We start from the raw sequence: 15868 nt of genomic DNA, 5'->3' as shown, positions 1-15868 counted from the left end.
TATCAGAGGCCATATGGCCTGTGACGTCTAAAATATCTACTATCTAGCTTTTTTTTTTTTTTTTTTGGGCGGAGAGCACACGCATGAGCAGGGGGAGGGGCAGAAGAAGAGAGATAAGCAGATCCCCGCTGAGCACAGAAACCCCAGGTGGGGCTTAACCAGAGGACCCTGAAATCAAGACCTGAGCCAAAGGCAGATGCTTAACCAGTTGAGCCACCCAGGTGCCTCATTATCCAGCTTTTCACAGAAAAAAAAAACAAAAAAAAAAACTGCCAATCCCTGATCTATCATGTTTATTTGATGCTATTATCTTCATCATTGCTCCCACTTTGTATTAGCTGTTCCTTGTGTCTGGAAAGTTCTTCCATCAGATCTTAGAATTGCTCACTTTTTTGCAACTCAGGTCATAATGTAAATATCACCTCCTTAGAAGTCTTCTGTTGTCACCTTGTCACTATCTTTCCACCCTGTTCTAATTTTTTTATAGGACTTATGTCCTATAGGACATAAGTCCTATAAAAAAATGTATGTATATGTGTATTTGCAAAAGGGAGAGGGCAAGGGTCAGGGCATGCACACCCACATGCAGGGAGGGGCAGAGGAGAACGAGAATCTCAAGCCGACTGCTCACTGAGCACGGAGCCGGTGCAGGCCCAATGCAGGCTCGCTCACGGCACCCTGAGATCATGACCTGAGCGGAAATCAAGAGTCAGCCGCTTAACAGACTGAGCCACCTCAGCGCCCCACCCTGTTCTAACACTTGACATGCCTTTGACTGTGACCTCCCCTGCTGTGTCCTCAGGGCTGAGCGTAGTGCCTGACGTGTAGGAAGTGCTCAGTAACTGTGTTCCTGGCCCGGGGGGTTAGTACAGACCATAACTCAGGAGCCTCTGAGCTTGTGGGTGAGCTGATCTGATGGAAAGCACCATCACTTTGCTGTGCCTACAGGGGTGTCAGGACTGGAAAAATGGGAGGTCCATCACAATGGCAGGGCTCTGACCTGTACCCTGTGGCACAGAGAGGAACGTTCAAACCTACTGACGTGTGGGAGGGCTCGGCAGGAGCCGGACTCCTCATCTGAGGCCTGGAGGCTCCCAAAGAGTCACTTGCATCCCCACCATCCTCCCTTCCTTCCCAAACAGGAAAAGGTGTGTGTGTGTGTCGGCGGGGGAGGGGGGGGGGTGAAGCTTACACAGCACATCACACAAAATCAACAAAACCGCAATGGTCACATCCAAGGATGGCCCAGGCGTCAGGGAATCCTGGCACGGCCAGACAGGGCTGAGCATGGAGCACAGGAGCAGTGCAACCACCCAACCCTCCACCTCCACTGTGCAGCCCAGGCCCCTTCTATCTGCCTGGAACCTTGACGATGCCAGGCACTCCTCTGCCCAGATCATCTCCATAATCTCTCCGATCTCCGTGGACCTCTCCAGTACGCCTCTGCCAGTACCAATCTATTCAATCTTCGCGTTTGTCACAGCTGCCTAGGAAGGACACAGCCCAGAATCCAACATCCACCAGCAGACCTTATCATAGCTGCCACAACGGGGTTCCTGGCAGTCAAGCTCCTCCTCCTCCAGGGGACCCTGGCCCCTGAGCATCTGTGGAGCTACCCGGTCCTACATCTCTCTGCCCTTCTCTCTCACCCTACTGTGCTGAGGCCTTGCCCAAGGCCACAGAGCTTGGTGGAAGGGGTGGAGGGAGGTTTGCTGTCTCCCTTCTACCATCACGCAGGGGTTCAGTATGGTGGCAGCATGACACACACATAAGAAAGTCTTCAGGGTTTAGGTGAAGGGACAGAGGATGGGGGCTAGTCTGCAAAGGCAGAGGAGTGTTATTCCGAAGTCTGTGAGGAGGGATTTCAAGGAGGAAAATATAAAAATCAGATTTGCATTTCAGATCACTGTAAGGTGAGAAGGATGGGGGCAAGGGGCTAACACAGAGCCAGGACCCCTCAGGAGAAACTGCTGATATCCCAGAGGGTCACGAAGAGCCACAGAGGTGGGCTATTTGGTGGAAGGGATGGACTGGAAGGGCCACAATCAAGGATATTTAGGAAGATGTTCATAGAGAGCCTAAAAGTGAGGGACGAGCCCCCCAGGTGTCTCGCTTCGCCTACTGAGTAGACCGCGCCAGAGGTGCCGGGTGGGATGCGGTGGCCAGCAGGGTGGGTGCCTCACGGAAGCAGGAGCCTGTCAGGCCGTGATGCGCAGTTAATGCTACTGCAGCGAGACCCCGCTGGGTCCAGCTGCAGCTCACACCCCAGGCCCGATAACCAGCGGAGGCGGAGGCCGGCAGGGTCCCAAGACTGATTAAACCCCTTTAGAAAGGGGAGGAGGCGTGCAGCCAGCCGGCCAACTTTTCAGACACGACCCCTCTGCACCTGCCCCTGGCTGAGCCCGGCTCACCCCGACAGGACTGGGATCCTTCCCTGCTTCCCCATGAGCTGACCCGGACTTCCCCCAGGCCTCGTCTCCCCCGCCGCCCACAGCCCCACTTGAGGCTTGGGTCGCCAGTATCCTGTCCCTTCTGTCACCTGGCTTGTCGGGTGGGTCGCCTTGTGCCGTGTTCTGCGTGCCGTGTGAGAAGCCAAGGTGATCATGTGGTAAAACATCCTTGTGTTTGGAACCCTGAACCTGCCTTCTAACTATATTGACCTTCCTTTATGATTGAAGGGAGCTGCACTGTGGAAAGCCACAAGTCTGTGCTCCTTCACAGCCTGCTCGGGACACGGGTCCTCAGGTTGCTCTCAGAAATTATTTGGTTGTGGGGCGGCTGGGTGGCTCAGTGGTTGGGTGACAGCCTTCGGCCCAGGGTGTGATCCTGGAGACCTGGGATCCAGTCCCACGTTGGGCTCCGTGCATGAAGCCTCTTCTCCCTCTGCTTGGTATCTCTGCCTCTCTCTCTCTCATGAATAAATAAAATCTTTAAAAAAAAAATGATTTGGTTGTGATTTTTCCTCCTAAGAAGCCAATGACATTAAGCGCTAATCTTCACTGTCTTCAGGTGACCAGGGAGAGTGGGGACACTGCTACCACTCTGCCTTCCAAGTCCACAGCCAAGTACCTCCCTGTGTCTGGTGAGCTAGGTCGTGGGAGGTGAGGTCAGAGTTAAGTTCCCAAACCACACAATGGAGACGATCATTGGTGGAGACCAAAGACTCAGACATCCCTGGGACACAGATCCCGAGGTGGAGCCCACAGAATCCGAAGCGCTCTTCCTAGTGCCCGCCAGCCTCCTGCTGGCAGGAGAGGGCAAAGTCTAGGCGCAGCCCAGCCAGGTGGGAGACGAGGCCAGGACGGAGCAGCAGAGCCGGGGAGGAGGCTCCAGCCACCAAGAGGAAGGCCAGCCCGTGCACAGGGAGGGAAGGAGGCAAGGAAGGACCCCCTAAAGCTTCCGCACCGCAGCTCTGGCCGAGAGCCTGGGGACAGGGCTGAGGAGCCCGGCGTGGCCTCTGCGCAGGCTGCTTCGGGCACCGCGGCTCCTCGACACCCCGGCTGGGGCGCCCTCGCGGTCCCTGAAGTGAACGAGGCAGCACAGCCAGGAGCACCCCGGCACCCAGCGGAGCACCCACGGGGCCTGGCCGCTGGGCCCCGGCAGGCGCTGCACCCCCGGGAGGCGGCCTTCCTGCGGCGTCGCTAACCCGGCACGGCCGTCCGCGCCCTCCGCCCCTGCCCCGGGGCCTGCACGTCCCCAGCGGCCCGGAGCCACGCTCGCCTCCCCCGAGACGCGCGGCCGCCCGGCTCCCCGCCTGGCCCAAGCCCGAAGCCCGCACGAAGCCCGGGCACCGCCCCGCCCCGCCGGCCTGAGCCCCCGCCGCCCTGCCTACCTGACCCGCAGGTCGCAGGAACCACCAGTCCGCAGGCACATCGGCCGCGCCCGACCCGGGGGCACCCCGCGCCCCCGCCCTCCCCCGCCGCGAGCCCCGGAAGTCCGCGCCGCACCTTCCGCCGCGCAGCCGGCCGGATCCCGGCCACCGCTCCCGCCGCCCCGCGCTCCTCTGGGCGCCGGGGGGGCGGGTCCCGCGCCCGGCCCTCGCCATGGCAACGCTATACTTCCGGCCCGCGCGGCCCACAGCCGGAAGCCGCGGCGCCCCACGGGAGCCCGGGGGCGGGGCCGGGGAGCCGGGGGCGGGGCCTGCCCGGCGGGGACCGCTGCCCACCGTGCTGTGCCAGCCTCTCCGCGGCGGCGGCCTCCGAGGCGCGGGAGGCGCGAGGCGGGCGGGAGGGGCCGGCAGTCCTGAGGCTCTCGGGAGGGCGTCCGTCTCCCCGCCCTGGGCTTTTAGGGAGAAGTCGGAGTGCACCAAAGCAGACCCATCCCGGACACACACAGGGCGAGGCATACCCGGTGCCCTGGGGCGATGGGAAGCCACTGCGGTGGTGGCTAAGGGGTTGGAGGAGCCCGGTCCGGACTCAAGGAGCCTTGAATGTCGAGACAGGCCCGGTGCCAGGGAGGTGGTGACAGACCTGCAGGAGAGGGCCTCTTTGCGGATAGAGTAGGGCTAGAAGTTCAGAGACGGTGGTCACAGCCCGCGGAGACACCGCGACCCTCTAACCAGAGCTCCGGGACCGGAAGAGGTGGTGTGAGTGAGGGGAGTAGTGCGCTCCTGCGTCCCATTGCCTGGGTCAGCCCCTGCGTCTCCAGGGCGCCCCTCAGCGCCGCAGCCCCAGTTACGAACCTCCTATATGCCCCGGATTTCCAACCAATTAAGAGTGTTGGCTACCCGGGCACAGCTGCGACCTGGGACTGGGGTGATAAAGTGTCCCTGTGCTCCTCTGGTTCCCCCCGGGCCTGGGGGCCCTGACACCAGCACCAGACACCGCTGCTAGTGTCCTGGACCTAGCACCCGCTTTGGGCAAACCTGTTGGGGAGGGGCAGGACCGCGCTTTGGGTCACAGTCCAGAGCACAGGCCTTGACTGACTCAAAAGGCCTTGACGAATCAGGTGGCCCGAGAGAAGGTGAGGACAGAACAGGGTCTGGGAACAGAGGGACCAGTGAGCCTCAGGGCACCTGCCAGAGGCATTTTTCTGGGACTACACTACTGGGGCAGGCCCTAGGCCTGCCAAAATCCTCAGAGGCCACAGCCAGGCCTGCGCAAGGGGTGCCCAGGGGGTGCCGGCCCCTCAGGCCCCCCAGCCTGCGGCTCCGCCCTTTCCTAGAGTGCCCCTCCTCCATGCAGGCCACCCCCCACCTGCCTGGGGAGCATCTCCTTCCATCTAGACTAAGCCTCAGGGTCCTGTGGCTGCCTGAGAAGCCTTCCTGTGTACTCTCACAGCACACCTGTGCTCTCACTCCTGTCCTTGCACGCTCCCTGCGCAGGAACTATGACCCATGGAGCTGTATCCTCCAGGCCTGGCCCCAAGAGGTGTCCAGCAAACCCTCTCCAGCTAGGCGACCTCTTCCTCCACACACACACCCAGGAGCACGGCCCAGGTGCCCTAGAAGAAGGAGGGGCAACCTCCTGCGTAGCAAGCTCCGGAGCTTCGGACCCAGAGGACCAAAAGAGGAAAAGGGAGGCAAACTGCCTCCAGAAAGGCCTCTGTGGCCAGGGAAGGCCAGTGAGGTAAACAGTGAATAATGAGAGCTGGTCAGCTTACACTGCTGACAGGCATCATGGAAGGCAGGAAGGGGCCTCCACGGCCTTGGGAATCCACTGGGGCCCTGTAGCAGCCCCTGGGGAAATGCCTTGGATTAACTGTGTACCTATTTTGTTCCTGAGGTTTCCTCCAGGAAACCTCCAGGTTTCCCCGCCCCCCCCCCCCCATCTAGGTCCGGGAAACTGCTCAGCCTTGAACTCTGAGCAGGCCCCACCCACTCTTGGCAGGTCAACTTTGGGTAAACCAACTCCCTTGGCTCCCAAATAGGCCAGCGCAGCCAGGATAAAGGAATCCTAGGTCAGGGGACCCTTCCAAAGGCTCTTCCTTGCAGTTTGCAGGGGGTGCTGAAGGCAGCCTAGGGGCGAAGAATGAGGCCCGGGTGGCCGCCCGCAGCCCCCACTGCAATCTTCCCCACCCCTCCCTTCCAGATTAGCTGAAACCTGCTAATTGTGGCAGCCCTCGAATGCTCCCCTCCCCCACCAGCCGATTCCTCCCTCCCTTTGCCTCCCCTCCCCTCCCCCTTCCATCCGAATGATAAAGGGTCTGGCCCGCCAGGCCCCCGGCCTCAGGCCCCCAGCGTCTCCTCACTACACCGCCCGGTCGCCTTGCCTCCACGGGGCCAGGCCCCAGCCCACGCTGCCTGCCTCCCCTGCATGGGGCCCTGCAGCCACCCACGCCTGGGGCTCCCTGGGTCGGAGTCGTCCTCCCAGCCCCCCAAGAGGAGGAAGAAGAGATACCTGCGGCATGACAAGCCCCCCTACACCTACTTGGCCATGATTGCCTTGGTGATCCAGGCCGCACCCTCCCGCAGGCTGAAGCTGGCCCAGGTGAGAGGGACCCCCATTCTCCCTGACGCTGGGCGATCGGACCTTTGGCGGGACCCGTCCCCCTTCTAGGCCCAGGCTGGGACTCCGGCCTCCATCCTCACCTGGCCCTACCCAGCTAAGCCAGGGCGCCCATCCAGGCCTGGGCAGCAGGGGAAAGAGCCCAGGTGCTCAGGCAGGCGCACCCTTCCCTCCTGCGGGCACCAAGGTGTTTTGTGGGCGGGGGTGTGAGGGGTGGGGGAGGGGTGCGACGCCCCTAAGCCTGGCTGTGGGGGAGGGGTGGTGCTGCCCCCCTCCCCCTCCCGCTCCCGCTCACGGCGCCGGGCCGACCGGCCGGGCCGCGCTTTCAGATCATCCGTCAGGTCCAGGCCGCGTTCCCCTTCTTCAAGGACGACTACGAGGGCTGGAAGGACTCCATCCGCCACAACCTCTCCTCCAACCGCTGCTTCCGCAAGGTGGGGCCCGGGGGTGGGGGGGTCGCAGCTGGGCGGCAGGGCTGTATCGGGCCAGACGCCTCACCGAGCCTCCCCTCCCCGTCCAGGTGCCTAAGGATCCGGCGAAGCCCCAGGCCAAGGGCAACTTCTGGGCCGTCGACGTGAGCCTGATCCCAGCCGAGGCGCTGCGGCTGCAGAACACGGCCCTGTGCAGGCGCTGGCAGAGCAGAGGCGCGCGGGGCGCCTTCGCCAAGGACCTGGGCCCCTACGTGCTGCACGGCTGGCCTTACCGTCCGCCCAGCCCCCAGCCGCCGCCCAGCCCCCAGCCGCCGCCCAGCGAGGGCTTCAGCATAAAGTCTTTGCTGGGGGACCCCGGGGAAGGGGCAGCCCGGGGCAGCCGGGGGGAGGAGGGGGTGCGCACTCCCCCCCTGCCCTGCGAGCAGCCTCCGTGGCCGCCCTGCCTGCTCACCGGGCCCAGGAGAGCAGATGGGGAGGCTTCCCAGGGGGGGACCAGCAGGCCCCCACCCCTTTCCCCTGAGCACAGAGCCTGGCCTCTCCACTTACTGCAGGCTTCCCCAGACCCCGGGGGGCTGCCCGGTGGGAGTCACAGGCCCTCACTCTGGGGGCAGCTGCCCACCTCCTACTTGCCCATCTACACTCCCAATGTGGTAATGCCCCTGGCTCCACTACCACCCGCATCCTGTCCCCAGTGCCCACCTTCAACCAGCTCAGCCTACTGGGGGGTGGCCTCTGAAACTCACGGCCCCCCAGGGCTGCTCTGGGATCTCGATGCCCTCTTCCAGGGGGTACCACCCAACAAGAGCATCTATGATGTATGGGTGAGCCACTCCCGAGATCCAGCTGCCTCCACCCCTGGCTGGCTACTCTCCTGGTACAGCCTGTGAGGCTCCCGGGGCAGGGGCGGCTTTCTTCTAACCTTCCTGCCACCACTGACTTGTTGGGGAACCACGGCCAAGAGGTCCAGGAGGTGTCTGTGGCCGCAGCAGCCCTGAAACACCAGGCACCAGCGGTGCTGAGAATCCACCATGTTTATTGGACTACCCCATACCCCACAAAGGGTTGGGGTCTAGCTAGGCACTGCTCTGGCCCGGATGCTCAGTCGGGCCTCTCCTATCCCCCCACCCCCAGAGGCCAAACTGCAAAGAGTGGGGGCTTGGCTCGCAGTAGCCCCTTCCTGATCCCACTTTCTCTGTCCGTGTGTCCTTCCTTCCTTCCATCCATCCATCACCACGTGTCACTTCCCACCCCTGGCTCCCGGCTGGGGGAGGGAGACCCTACACGGTGCCTCAGCCTGAAGTCCTGTCCTCCCTCCTCTGCCTGGGAATGAGGTAGTAGCACCTTTTTGGGGAAAGGAAATCAAGACCCTACTTGGTTTCGGTGGTGGTAGTGGGGAAGATAACAGTAAAGGAGTAGACAATATTTTAATGCCAAGTCTGATTCTTGGTGATGGGGGTGACTGGGGTAGCCGCTTGGCGGGGCCTACCTCCCACAGCCCTGGCATCCCCTGCTGTGCGCCGCGATGATAACAGCAAATGGTGATAAGGAGGGACCCGGGGGCCTGGGGGAGGGAGCGGCGATCAGGTCCCTAGGCTAAATACTCCTCGCGGGGCAGGGGGACCGACTCCGGGAGGGGGGCAGGGGCTTTGCCGCCTCTGCCGGCAGAGGCGCGGCCGGGACTAGGAGTCCCCGGCCTTTTGGGTCCCGAGGGCCGAGCTGGAGTCGCTGTCTGGGCCGGGGCTGGGAGGGCTGCCAGGGGGCGGCGTGGGCGTGCACGGGGTCCCGGTGAGCGGCGTGTCGGTGCTGAGCGAAGACGGCGTCCCCGAGCGCGGAACCCTGCAGCGCCGGGCGGGCCCCAGCTCCACCTGGCCCACTCGCTCGGCGAACTTCAGCGAGCACACAGTCTCGCCCAGGTCCTCCGGCCGCGTGGAAATCTGCAGGCAAGCGGCGCTGGTGGGCGGCCCCGCGCGGGCGGCTCCCGGCCCCCTCCGGGCCGCCCACCTGCAGCCGCAGCACCGCGGGGTCGTCCGGTCCCCTCCCGCCCCCGCCCCCGCCCCGCCCCCTCCCGGCCTCGCTCCCTCGCCGCGCCCCGCCCCGCCCCGCTGCCGCCGCCCACCTGCAGCAGCAGCACTGCGGTGGCGCCCGGCCCGCCCCCCTCCCGCCCCGGTCCCCTTCCGCCAGCCGCCCACCTGCAGCAGCAGCACGCCGGTGTCGTCCGGTCCCCTCCCACCCCCGCCTCGACCCGGCTCCCGCCCCGCTCCTCCCCTCCTACCCGCCGCCCACCTGCAGCAGCAGCACGGCGGTGGCGCCCGGCCCGAGCGCGGGCTGCAGCAGGCGCGTGAGCTGCGAGTCGCGGAAGGGCACGTGCGGCCGGCGGGCCCGCAGCGCAGCCATCACGCCGCCCAGGGCCAGCAGCGAGCGGTTGATGGTCCGGGCCTCCCGCAGCCGCTGCGCGCCGTCTCGGTCTCCCCGCGACGTGCCGGCCGCCCCCGCCTTCCAGGCACGCTCGGATCCCGCCAGGTCCACCAGGTGCAGGGTGCCTGCCCGGGCGAGCGAGCGGGCGTGGGGGGAGCCCCGGATCCGGCGCTGCGAGCCCCCCGCCCCCCGCAGGGCTCAGGTGCGCCCCCGGTACCTGCGGTGCCCGGCCCGCGCGGGGGGGCCGCCGTGCGCAGCGTTAGCGTGACCAAGGCGTGAGACCGAGAGCTGTGCCTATTCTTGGTGGTGGCGGCGGTGGCCCGGTTGCTCCTCCCCAGGCTCAGCATCTGGAGGGCGGAGCGACACGACCGGCCTGCCGCAGGGTCTGCGTCCCTGCGTGGGAGCACAGGCGGGGGCCTTGGAGAGCTGCTGGGAGGGCTGGGGGGGCGCGATGCCACTGGGCAGCCTTACCTGGTGCAGCGTCTCCAGGTTGGGCACGTCCCAGTACGTCAGGCCAGCCACCTGAATGCCCCCCTGGCCTGCCGGGCCCTGCCTGACGGCCAGGCGTTCAGGAGGCCCTGGGGCTAGGAGGTCCCTAGTGAGAAAGGGAAGGGCTGGGTTTCCGAGACTCCCAGGGTCACTGGAGGGGCACAGGATACAGAGGACGGGCTATAGCATGGACCTGACCTGACAGCCTCATTGTAGATCTCCACCATGCTGAGAGTCACACGGTGGTGTCCCCCAGTCCCCATTTCCTGGAACAGTGACTGCAGTGCCCTAGGAGCTATGCCAGGGTCCTCAGGTGGGCCCTGGAACAGGGCAAGTGCTGCATCAGACTCCCAGCCCAGCTCCTGGCCCCAGGAGCCACCCAGGGTCTCCCCTTCCCACCTCCATACTGTAGGTCTTCCCTGTCCCTGTCTGACCATAGGTGAAAATGCAGACGCTGTAGCCTCGGAGGCAGGACAGCACAGCTGGCTCCAGCTCCCTGAAGACCTAGGGGGAGGAGGGGTGCGAGGGGTCCTAAGCCCCAGGACTTAGGACACAGTGTGGACAGAGCTTGGTTACCCAGGGAGGATGGCTCCAGGGGAGCATGGTGGAAGGGCAGATCTCCCAACAAATTGAGGTGGCTCCCTGGAGAAACTGGCATTTGCAAGAATTTGCCAGGCAAGGAAGGAAAGGGATGTGAGAGAACAAGCAACACGGAGCGCTGGACTTCTGAGGAGGCTTGGAGGCCCAGGAGAGCAGCAGCCAGGAGCCCAAATGCTGGGCTTGACTGCCAGGTTCAAAGCCCAGCTGTGACAGGAAGCAAAGCACACATGGATCTTCTAGGCCAAGGCTTTCCCTCCAAGGTGACCACTGCAGTGATACCTGGTGTAAAGATCAAGGGGAGCTCGGAGCGAGAGGACTCACATAAAGGGTGAGCCCAGGAGGGCTCCACAGGTGCGCAGAGGGTGGCTAGCCAAGGTCACCGGAACCCTGGCCCTGGGAGAGTCCAGAGGCAGCTGAGGAGATGTGGCTGGGACTCATATCCTGTTGGCAACTGGACCCCAGCAGCAGCCTTTTGAGCACCGACATGGCCAGCTTTTGTGCCCAGAAGGCTGGTAACTGAGTAGCCTGTGGGTTCTACTTAACACCTTGACTGCCAGCAGGGAGCGCGGAATCCAGAATTGCCCATGAGGTCACTAAGATTCCATGACTGACAGGAAGCACTGGGGGTGACCAGGGTGCGGGGACTGTGTGGTGTCCTTGCAGAGATGGGAAACACAGGTGAGGGGGCTCAGTGAAAGATGCCTCTGGTCAGACACATAAGGGACAGCAGTGTCCAGAGGACTGCCCAGAAGGTAGCAGACCGTGGGGGGGGGGGGGGGGATGGAGAGTGGGGGGGTGGGGGATGTTTGAAGTCTGGGAAGCAGGCTGAGACAGGGGAAGTGTGTGAGATAGAGACACAGGTGAAAAACAGCCCCTGCTCTCTAGGAAGTGGGCGATTGAGCTCTGGCCACCTGCCACCTGCCAGCCCCTCCTCACACTGTGTCCCTGTGAGGCCAACCCGGGTCGGAATCTCGGCTAGCTCTGCACCTTACGTGATTGACTCTGTTTCCTGAGCTTTGGAAGTCTATGTAGACAGAGACGGCCAGTATAGGAAGCAAGGTGCTGAGCTGGGCCTGGGAGTCTGGGAGGAGGAGGGCAGGAGAGCGCCAAGGCTGGAAGCTACTGGCTCCCCAGCCCGTGCGCCCGCCACACCCTGCCTTGCGCTGCCCCGCCCTGGCCCTGCCCTCACAGCTGGCCCACTTCACCAGGCTTGGAAGAGTGAGTAGCCCATGAAGCCTGGGGGAAGGTCACAGCACTGTCCCCACCACAGCAGCACCCTGGCCCTGCTCTGCAGCCAGCTCCCTGTGAGCAGCAGCCATCATCATATCAGACACGCTCATTTTTCTTACTTCCTTGGTAAAAAATTACGTTTAAAAACGTTAACCTTTCCATTAAACCAGCAGGCTCGTTTTCATTGAAATCGCAAAGGGATGTAATGGGAATATTCTGGAAGGAAAGGAGGTATCCAGCTAGGCTGTCATTCTTGTCTCCCAGAACCTCCTGTTTGCTTCCCTTCACGGGAGTCCAGCTACTGGGAAGGCAGAAGGAGGGAAACCCGGAGCCTCTTCTGACTCTCAGGCAGTACGAGGGAAGGTCAGCACAGGTGCAAGGGCAGAGCATCACCTCCTCCTGGCTGGCCTCTGGAGAGAAGACCCAGTCCAGGCGAAAGCGACGCTGGCGCCCTCGATAGCAGGTGGTGACAGTGCCACTGGGGCCAGGCTCCGAGCTCACCAGGCTGGAGGGTGTCCCTGGCCTCAGCCGACACAGCACACGGATATTTCCTGGAGTGGAGATCACATCAGTGGGCTGCCTCCGGGGCCCTGAAACACAGGGAGGCTCTCCGTCCTCAGGCTCGCCGCCCCACTCCTCTGCTCTCCAAGCCTGCCATACCCTTGAGCTCCAGCAGCCGCCCTGGGCATCCAGTTGGGGGCCTCTGCTGCTCCTCAGGGAGCTGAGTCCCAGCCGCGCCAGCTGACAGTGCCCCCAGGGCCCAGGATACCTGGTGGGATAGGAATGTGAGGAAGTGGGGGCTGGGGGAGGGGTGCTGGGGCAATGCAGAGCTACCAGCTGTGGTGATGCACAACTTTTACTGGCTTTGGGCCCTTAGAAGCATCATTCAGTGGGCCCAGGATGGAGACCCAGAACGTGAGGAGGATCACGGAAAAAGACATCTATCTCCTATGGGGTTGACAGTTCCGTGAGGGGTTTACTGTCGCCCTAGTTTACACAGACAACAATGAGGCCCACAGGCGAGATCACACCCAGAATGGGTGAGATCACAAGCTGTTCTGATTCCAGAGCCTACCACCTGCATTGGAGCAGGCAAGGCGCTGGGGTGGGAAGAAGGAACACAGGCCCCCATGGAAGAACAGTGACCCAGCTGCCCAGAGAACATGCGCTAGAGAGGGGGCAGTGGTTCTGACCTGACCCCGGGCCTCATTGAGCGAACACTGACAGCTCTGGGTAAACGTGCTGACCAGTCCTCGGAGGTCCCCACAGCCCTGACGCAGGCTGGCCATACGTGTCCGAAGTCCTGGCAGGGAGAGTTTGTTGTGAGGGAAAGCCCAGTTCCCGGCCTCCCCGTGAACCGCGGGTCCCCGCCCTTACCTGCCAACTGCCCGAGCATCTGCCGCAGCTCCCTTCTACAGTTCTGCTCAGTCTCCTGCTGGAGCTGCCGAAGGGCCCCCCGCAGGCCCTGCAGCTGCACCTCCTGCACCCCCAGCTGGCCCGCCCAACCCCACCCCTGTCACTGAGGCAACAGGCACTTACCAGGCCCTGCCTCAGATCCCACCCGCCCCCCATGGCCCCAGCCTTCCCGGCCCCTGGGCTCAGCGCCCACCTGGACTTGAAGTGCTTCTGTGGTGTCCTGGGCTTCCTGAAGCCGGCTCTGCAGCTCCACCAGTGCCTCCGCCTCCTCCTGCAAGAAAGGTGGGAGCCAGATCAGCTATGGAGCCGGCAGGGACGTGAACGAGGGCACTCCAGCCGCCCCATGTCATGGACGGGGAAGTCATGTCAAGAGGGGCGGGCAGAGCTGGCCATGAATCCACATCTCCCCACTTTATGCCGGACGCCTTTCCCCAGGTCCCTCTGCTCTCCTGAGGCCGTCACTGGGAAAGCCACAGGACAGGGTAGACATGTTCTCCTGCGGGCATGGGTCTCCTTGATGGGGCTACCTTGCACAGACCATCCCAGGGCCTGTCCACACTCCTAGACTCTGGCCCTGAAAGGTCAGAGAGGCCCCCCTGCTTCTGTTCCAGCAGCATTAGATCCTGGGCAGTGTTGCAGATAGCCAGGTGTGCAGGAGCCCCAGGCGGCAGGAACAGTAGCAGCTAAGGAGGATACCTGGGGGGCCCTGGTGGAGGGGCCAGGACCCCAGTGCAGCAGGAGATCCCGGGTGAGGCTCAGGCTCTGTTTCAGAGCCTCATTCTCCAGGGTTAGATGCTGAACTCTCTTCTCGGAGTCTGTCGCCCCCTGGCGGAGAGAGAAGCCCTCAAGACTCACCGGAAGCTGGGGCCACCTCTCATTACCCTCGGTCACCCTCCCGGAGGCATGTGTATGTGTGTGTGTGTGTGTGTGTGTGTGTGTGTGTGTGTGTGGCCGGCAGCCTTACCACTCCCAGGCGCAATCGGCCCAGCTCCTCCTCCTGCACTTCTAGCTGCTGTCGCAGCTCTTCTAGCTGACGAGGAGGGAAGGGCACAGGGTGAGGCATCTCCCTCCAAGGCCCTCCACCCTGTCCCTTTTGCCTTCCGGACCCCTACCTGTCCAAGGATGAGCTGCTCCAGCCGCTGCCACGCCCTCTGGTCCTCCGCCAACTGGGGAGGGTTCTGCCCCTGGGCCTCATCCCTTGGTGAGAGAGGAGGGCTTTCTTCTTGAGATGGGGATCCTGGGGTGGGGTGGACCCAGTTAAGACCGATGAGGTCTCTAACCTGAAGAAGGGGACACCTCGGGAGCAAAGCTGGGCATGGGGCCCCAAACTCCAGGCCGCTCCCTTTCTGCGGGCTTCACTCCCTTGCCACACTCCCTTTACAACTCACTACTCCCTACGCACCAGCAGGAGTGGGGCACTGCCCCTCGGCGGCTGGCTGAGTCCCCTGGGACAGGGCCTGCCTTCCCCTGGGGCTCCGAATCCAGGCCAGGAGAGCCAAGAGCTGACCCGTCACCGTCAACAGTGGGGGGACATCGCTCGGCTGTAAAGGACACAAGGACCAGAGCAACGGAGCCTGAGGTGATGACACGCACGGGGAGCCCAGAAGGCCTGCGGACAGTCCCGGTGGGCTGGAGAAGGATCCCCAGCCCGGCTCACCTTGGTCAGGTCAGGAGGAGGATTCCCGAAGCTCTCTTCCGCCCCCAGCTGGACGGAGAGGAACTCAGCAAGACGCACGAGAGCCTCTTCCAGGGACACCTCGGCAGGGCGGCCCTCCGCTCCCTCTTCCGGTCCATCCTCGGACTCGGAGCAGCCCGGGAGGCCTGGGAGCGGGGAAGGCGAGGCTCGCGGTTCACAGGCCGGCAGGAGGCACCTGCTGGGCCCTTCCCTCCCAGAGAGGTCACGGCACCCCGCCTCCCTCGGCCGGCGGGTTCCCTCCCGGCGCACCGACAGCACCTACCGACCAGGCCTGTCAGCTCGGTCCACAGTTCCGCCGTGGGCGGGTCGGGGCGGCGGCGACCCCCGCGCTTGCAACCTGCAGGCTAGGGAGGGAGCGGCGGGACCTCTGAGGATGGGGGGTAGCCTGTGGGCCCGCCCTCCGAGACCGGGCCGAGGGAGGTGAGGTCTCCGCTTCCAACACCAGAACAGAGACGGAGCCCCCCGCACGGCACCCCCGCCCCAGCGTCAGCGCCCCGGGAACATACGCTGCGCGGGCCCGCATAACCCGCTCAGAAGGGGGGCGCCGGCCCAGCTGCGCCCGCCCCTCTCACCTGGGCGGGGTCCTCGGGGTCGCCGGCCGCCGGGGCAGCGCCATCCCTGCGGAAGAGGCTGTAGAAGATGTAGATGAGCAGCGAATAGAAGGCGTACATGGGAGCGCGGGGCGGCAGAGGGCCCGCTTCGCGCCGCCCCGCGTCCCAGCACCCCGACTCCGCGCTCGCGCGCTGCAACACCGGTGCGCATGCTCGGGGCGGCCGCCCCCACGGCCCCGCTCCCGCGGGCGGAGGGCGCGCGCCCGGAGGAAAGGGGGTGCCAGGGACGGAGTCCCCGGGGCCGCACCCGGACACCCGCCTCGCGCCTACCACCCCTACTTCATCGACCCCGGGCTGACAGCGCCCACGGCCTCCGCACGGCCCCTGCTCGGAAGCCGCCCCAGCCTCCCGCGGAGGCCCCTACCGCCCTCGCCCCTCGCAGCCGGCAGCCGAGGGAGGCCAAGCTCGCGTCTCCACGGAGCCCCGGCCCTCATCGCCCCGCCCAGTCCGGCCCAGACCCCTCCAGCCCCGCGCGGCCCGGCCCAGACACCTTGTCGCCCCGCCCAGTTCCCCTCTCAGCCACGCCCACATCCC

General features: G+C 64.1%; 3 protein-coding genes across 9 annotated transcripts in view; 1 reads left to right on the top strand and 2 right to left on the bottom strand.

Moving 5' to 3' along the window:
• Positions 1-4069, bottom strand: part of PPP1R16A (protein phosphatase 1 regulatory subunit 16A) — a 35382-nt gene extending 31313 nt beyond the window's left edge. Inside the window, exon 1 of one of the 4 annotated variants that reach the window (XM_025450751.3) lies at positions 3948-4069. The gene's annotated coding sequence lies outside the window, so the exon portion shown is untranslated. Of the gene's footprint in view, positions 1-3832 lie in introns of all 4 variants that reach the window. The other 3 variants (XM_025450749.3, XM_025450748.3, XM_025450750.3) reach the window with 3 other exon arrangements.
• A 113-nt stretch (positions 4070-4182) lies between these two features.
• On the top strand, positions 4183-7889 carry FOXH1 (forkhead box H1). The gene is made up of 3 exons (XM_049093231.1): positions 4183-6428; positions 6776-6880; positions 6967-7889. The coding sequence occupies exons 1-3, from the start codon at positions 6255-6257 to the stop codon at positions 7762-7764; spliced, it is 1077 nt and encodes a 358-aa protein (XP_048949188.1). The 5' UTR covers positions 4183-6254; the 3' UTR covers positions 7765-7889.
• Positions 7890-8282: 393 nt separating this feature from the next.
• Positions 8283-15670, bottom strand: KIFC2 (kinesin family member C2). 4 transcript variants are annotated; one of them, XM_025450662.3, is made up of 18 exons: positions 15296-15668; positions 14986-15067; positions 14685-14848; positions 14430-14568; positions 14140-14264; positions 13992-14057; positions 13724-13852; positions 13221-13298; positions 12989-13103; positions 12805-12914; positions 12272-12380; positions 12005-12162; positions 10181-10285; positions 9980-10101; positions 9764-9887; positions 9510-9639; positions 9161-9417; positions 8283-8811 (listed from the first exon to the last, which is right to left on the bottom strand). In XM_025450662.3, the coding sequence occupies exons 1-18, from the start codon at positions 15392-15394 to the stop codon at positions 8557-8559; spliced, it is 2367 nt and encodes a 788-aa protein (XP_025306447.1). In that variant the 5' UTR covers positions 15395-15668; the 3' UTR covers positions 8283-8556. The 4 variants fall into 4 exon arrangements, with proteins under 4 accessions (XP_025306447.1, XP_048949152.1, XP_035569542.1 ...); XM_049093195.1 differs by lacking the exon at positions 13724-13852 and having other exon boundaries at positions 15296-15670; XM_035713649.2 differs by lacking the exon at positions 13992-14057 and having other exon boundaries at positions 15296-15670.
• Between the last annotated feature and the right edge of the window lie 198 nt (positions 15671-15868).

The sequence above is a fragment of the Canis lupus genome, chromosome 13, assembly GCF_003254725.2.
Source record: "Canis lupus dingo isolate Sandy chromosome 13, ASM325472v2, whole genome shotgun sequence".
In the NCBI taxonomy this organism is placed as follows: Eukaryota; Metazoa; Chordata; class Mammalia; order Carnivora; family Canidae; genus Canis; species Canis lupus.
Note: the sequence above shows the minus strand (reverse complement) of the source record. Positions and strands in the feature narration are given on the sequence as shown.

What these genes read in the sequence shown, in the direction of transcription:
- FOXH1 (XM_049093231.1), top strand. Translation starts at nt 6,255, where the DNA reads ATGGGGCCCTGCAGCCACCCACGCCTGGGGCTCCCTGGGTCGGAGTCG. An exon ending in GCAGGCTGAAGCTGGCCCAG is followed by an intron (nt 6,429 to 6,775) that starts GTGAGAGGGACC and finishes CCGCGCTTTCAG; the next exon opens with ATCATCCGTCAGGTCCAGGC. An exon ending in CCAACCGCTGCTTCCGCAAG is followed by an intron (nt 6,881 to 6,966) that starts GTGGGGCCCGGG and finishes CTCCCCGTCCAG; the next exon opens with GTGCCTAAGGATCCGGCGAA.
- KIFC2 (XM_025450662.3), bottom strand. Translation starts at nt 15,394, where the DNA reads ATGTACGCCTTCTATTCGCTGCTCATCTACATCTTCTACAGCCTCTTC. An exon ending in GCGGCTGCTGGAGCTCAAGG is followed by an intron (nt 12,163 to 12,271) that starts GTATGGCAGGCT and finishes TCTCCACTCCAG; the next exon opens with GAAATATCCGTGTGCTGTGT. An exon ending in GCGCGGGCCGGGCACCGCAG is followed by an intron (nt 9,418 to 9,509) that starts GTACCGGGGGCG and finishes TCGCCCGGGCAG; the next exon opens with GCACCCTGCACCTGGTGGAC.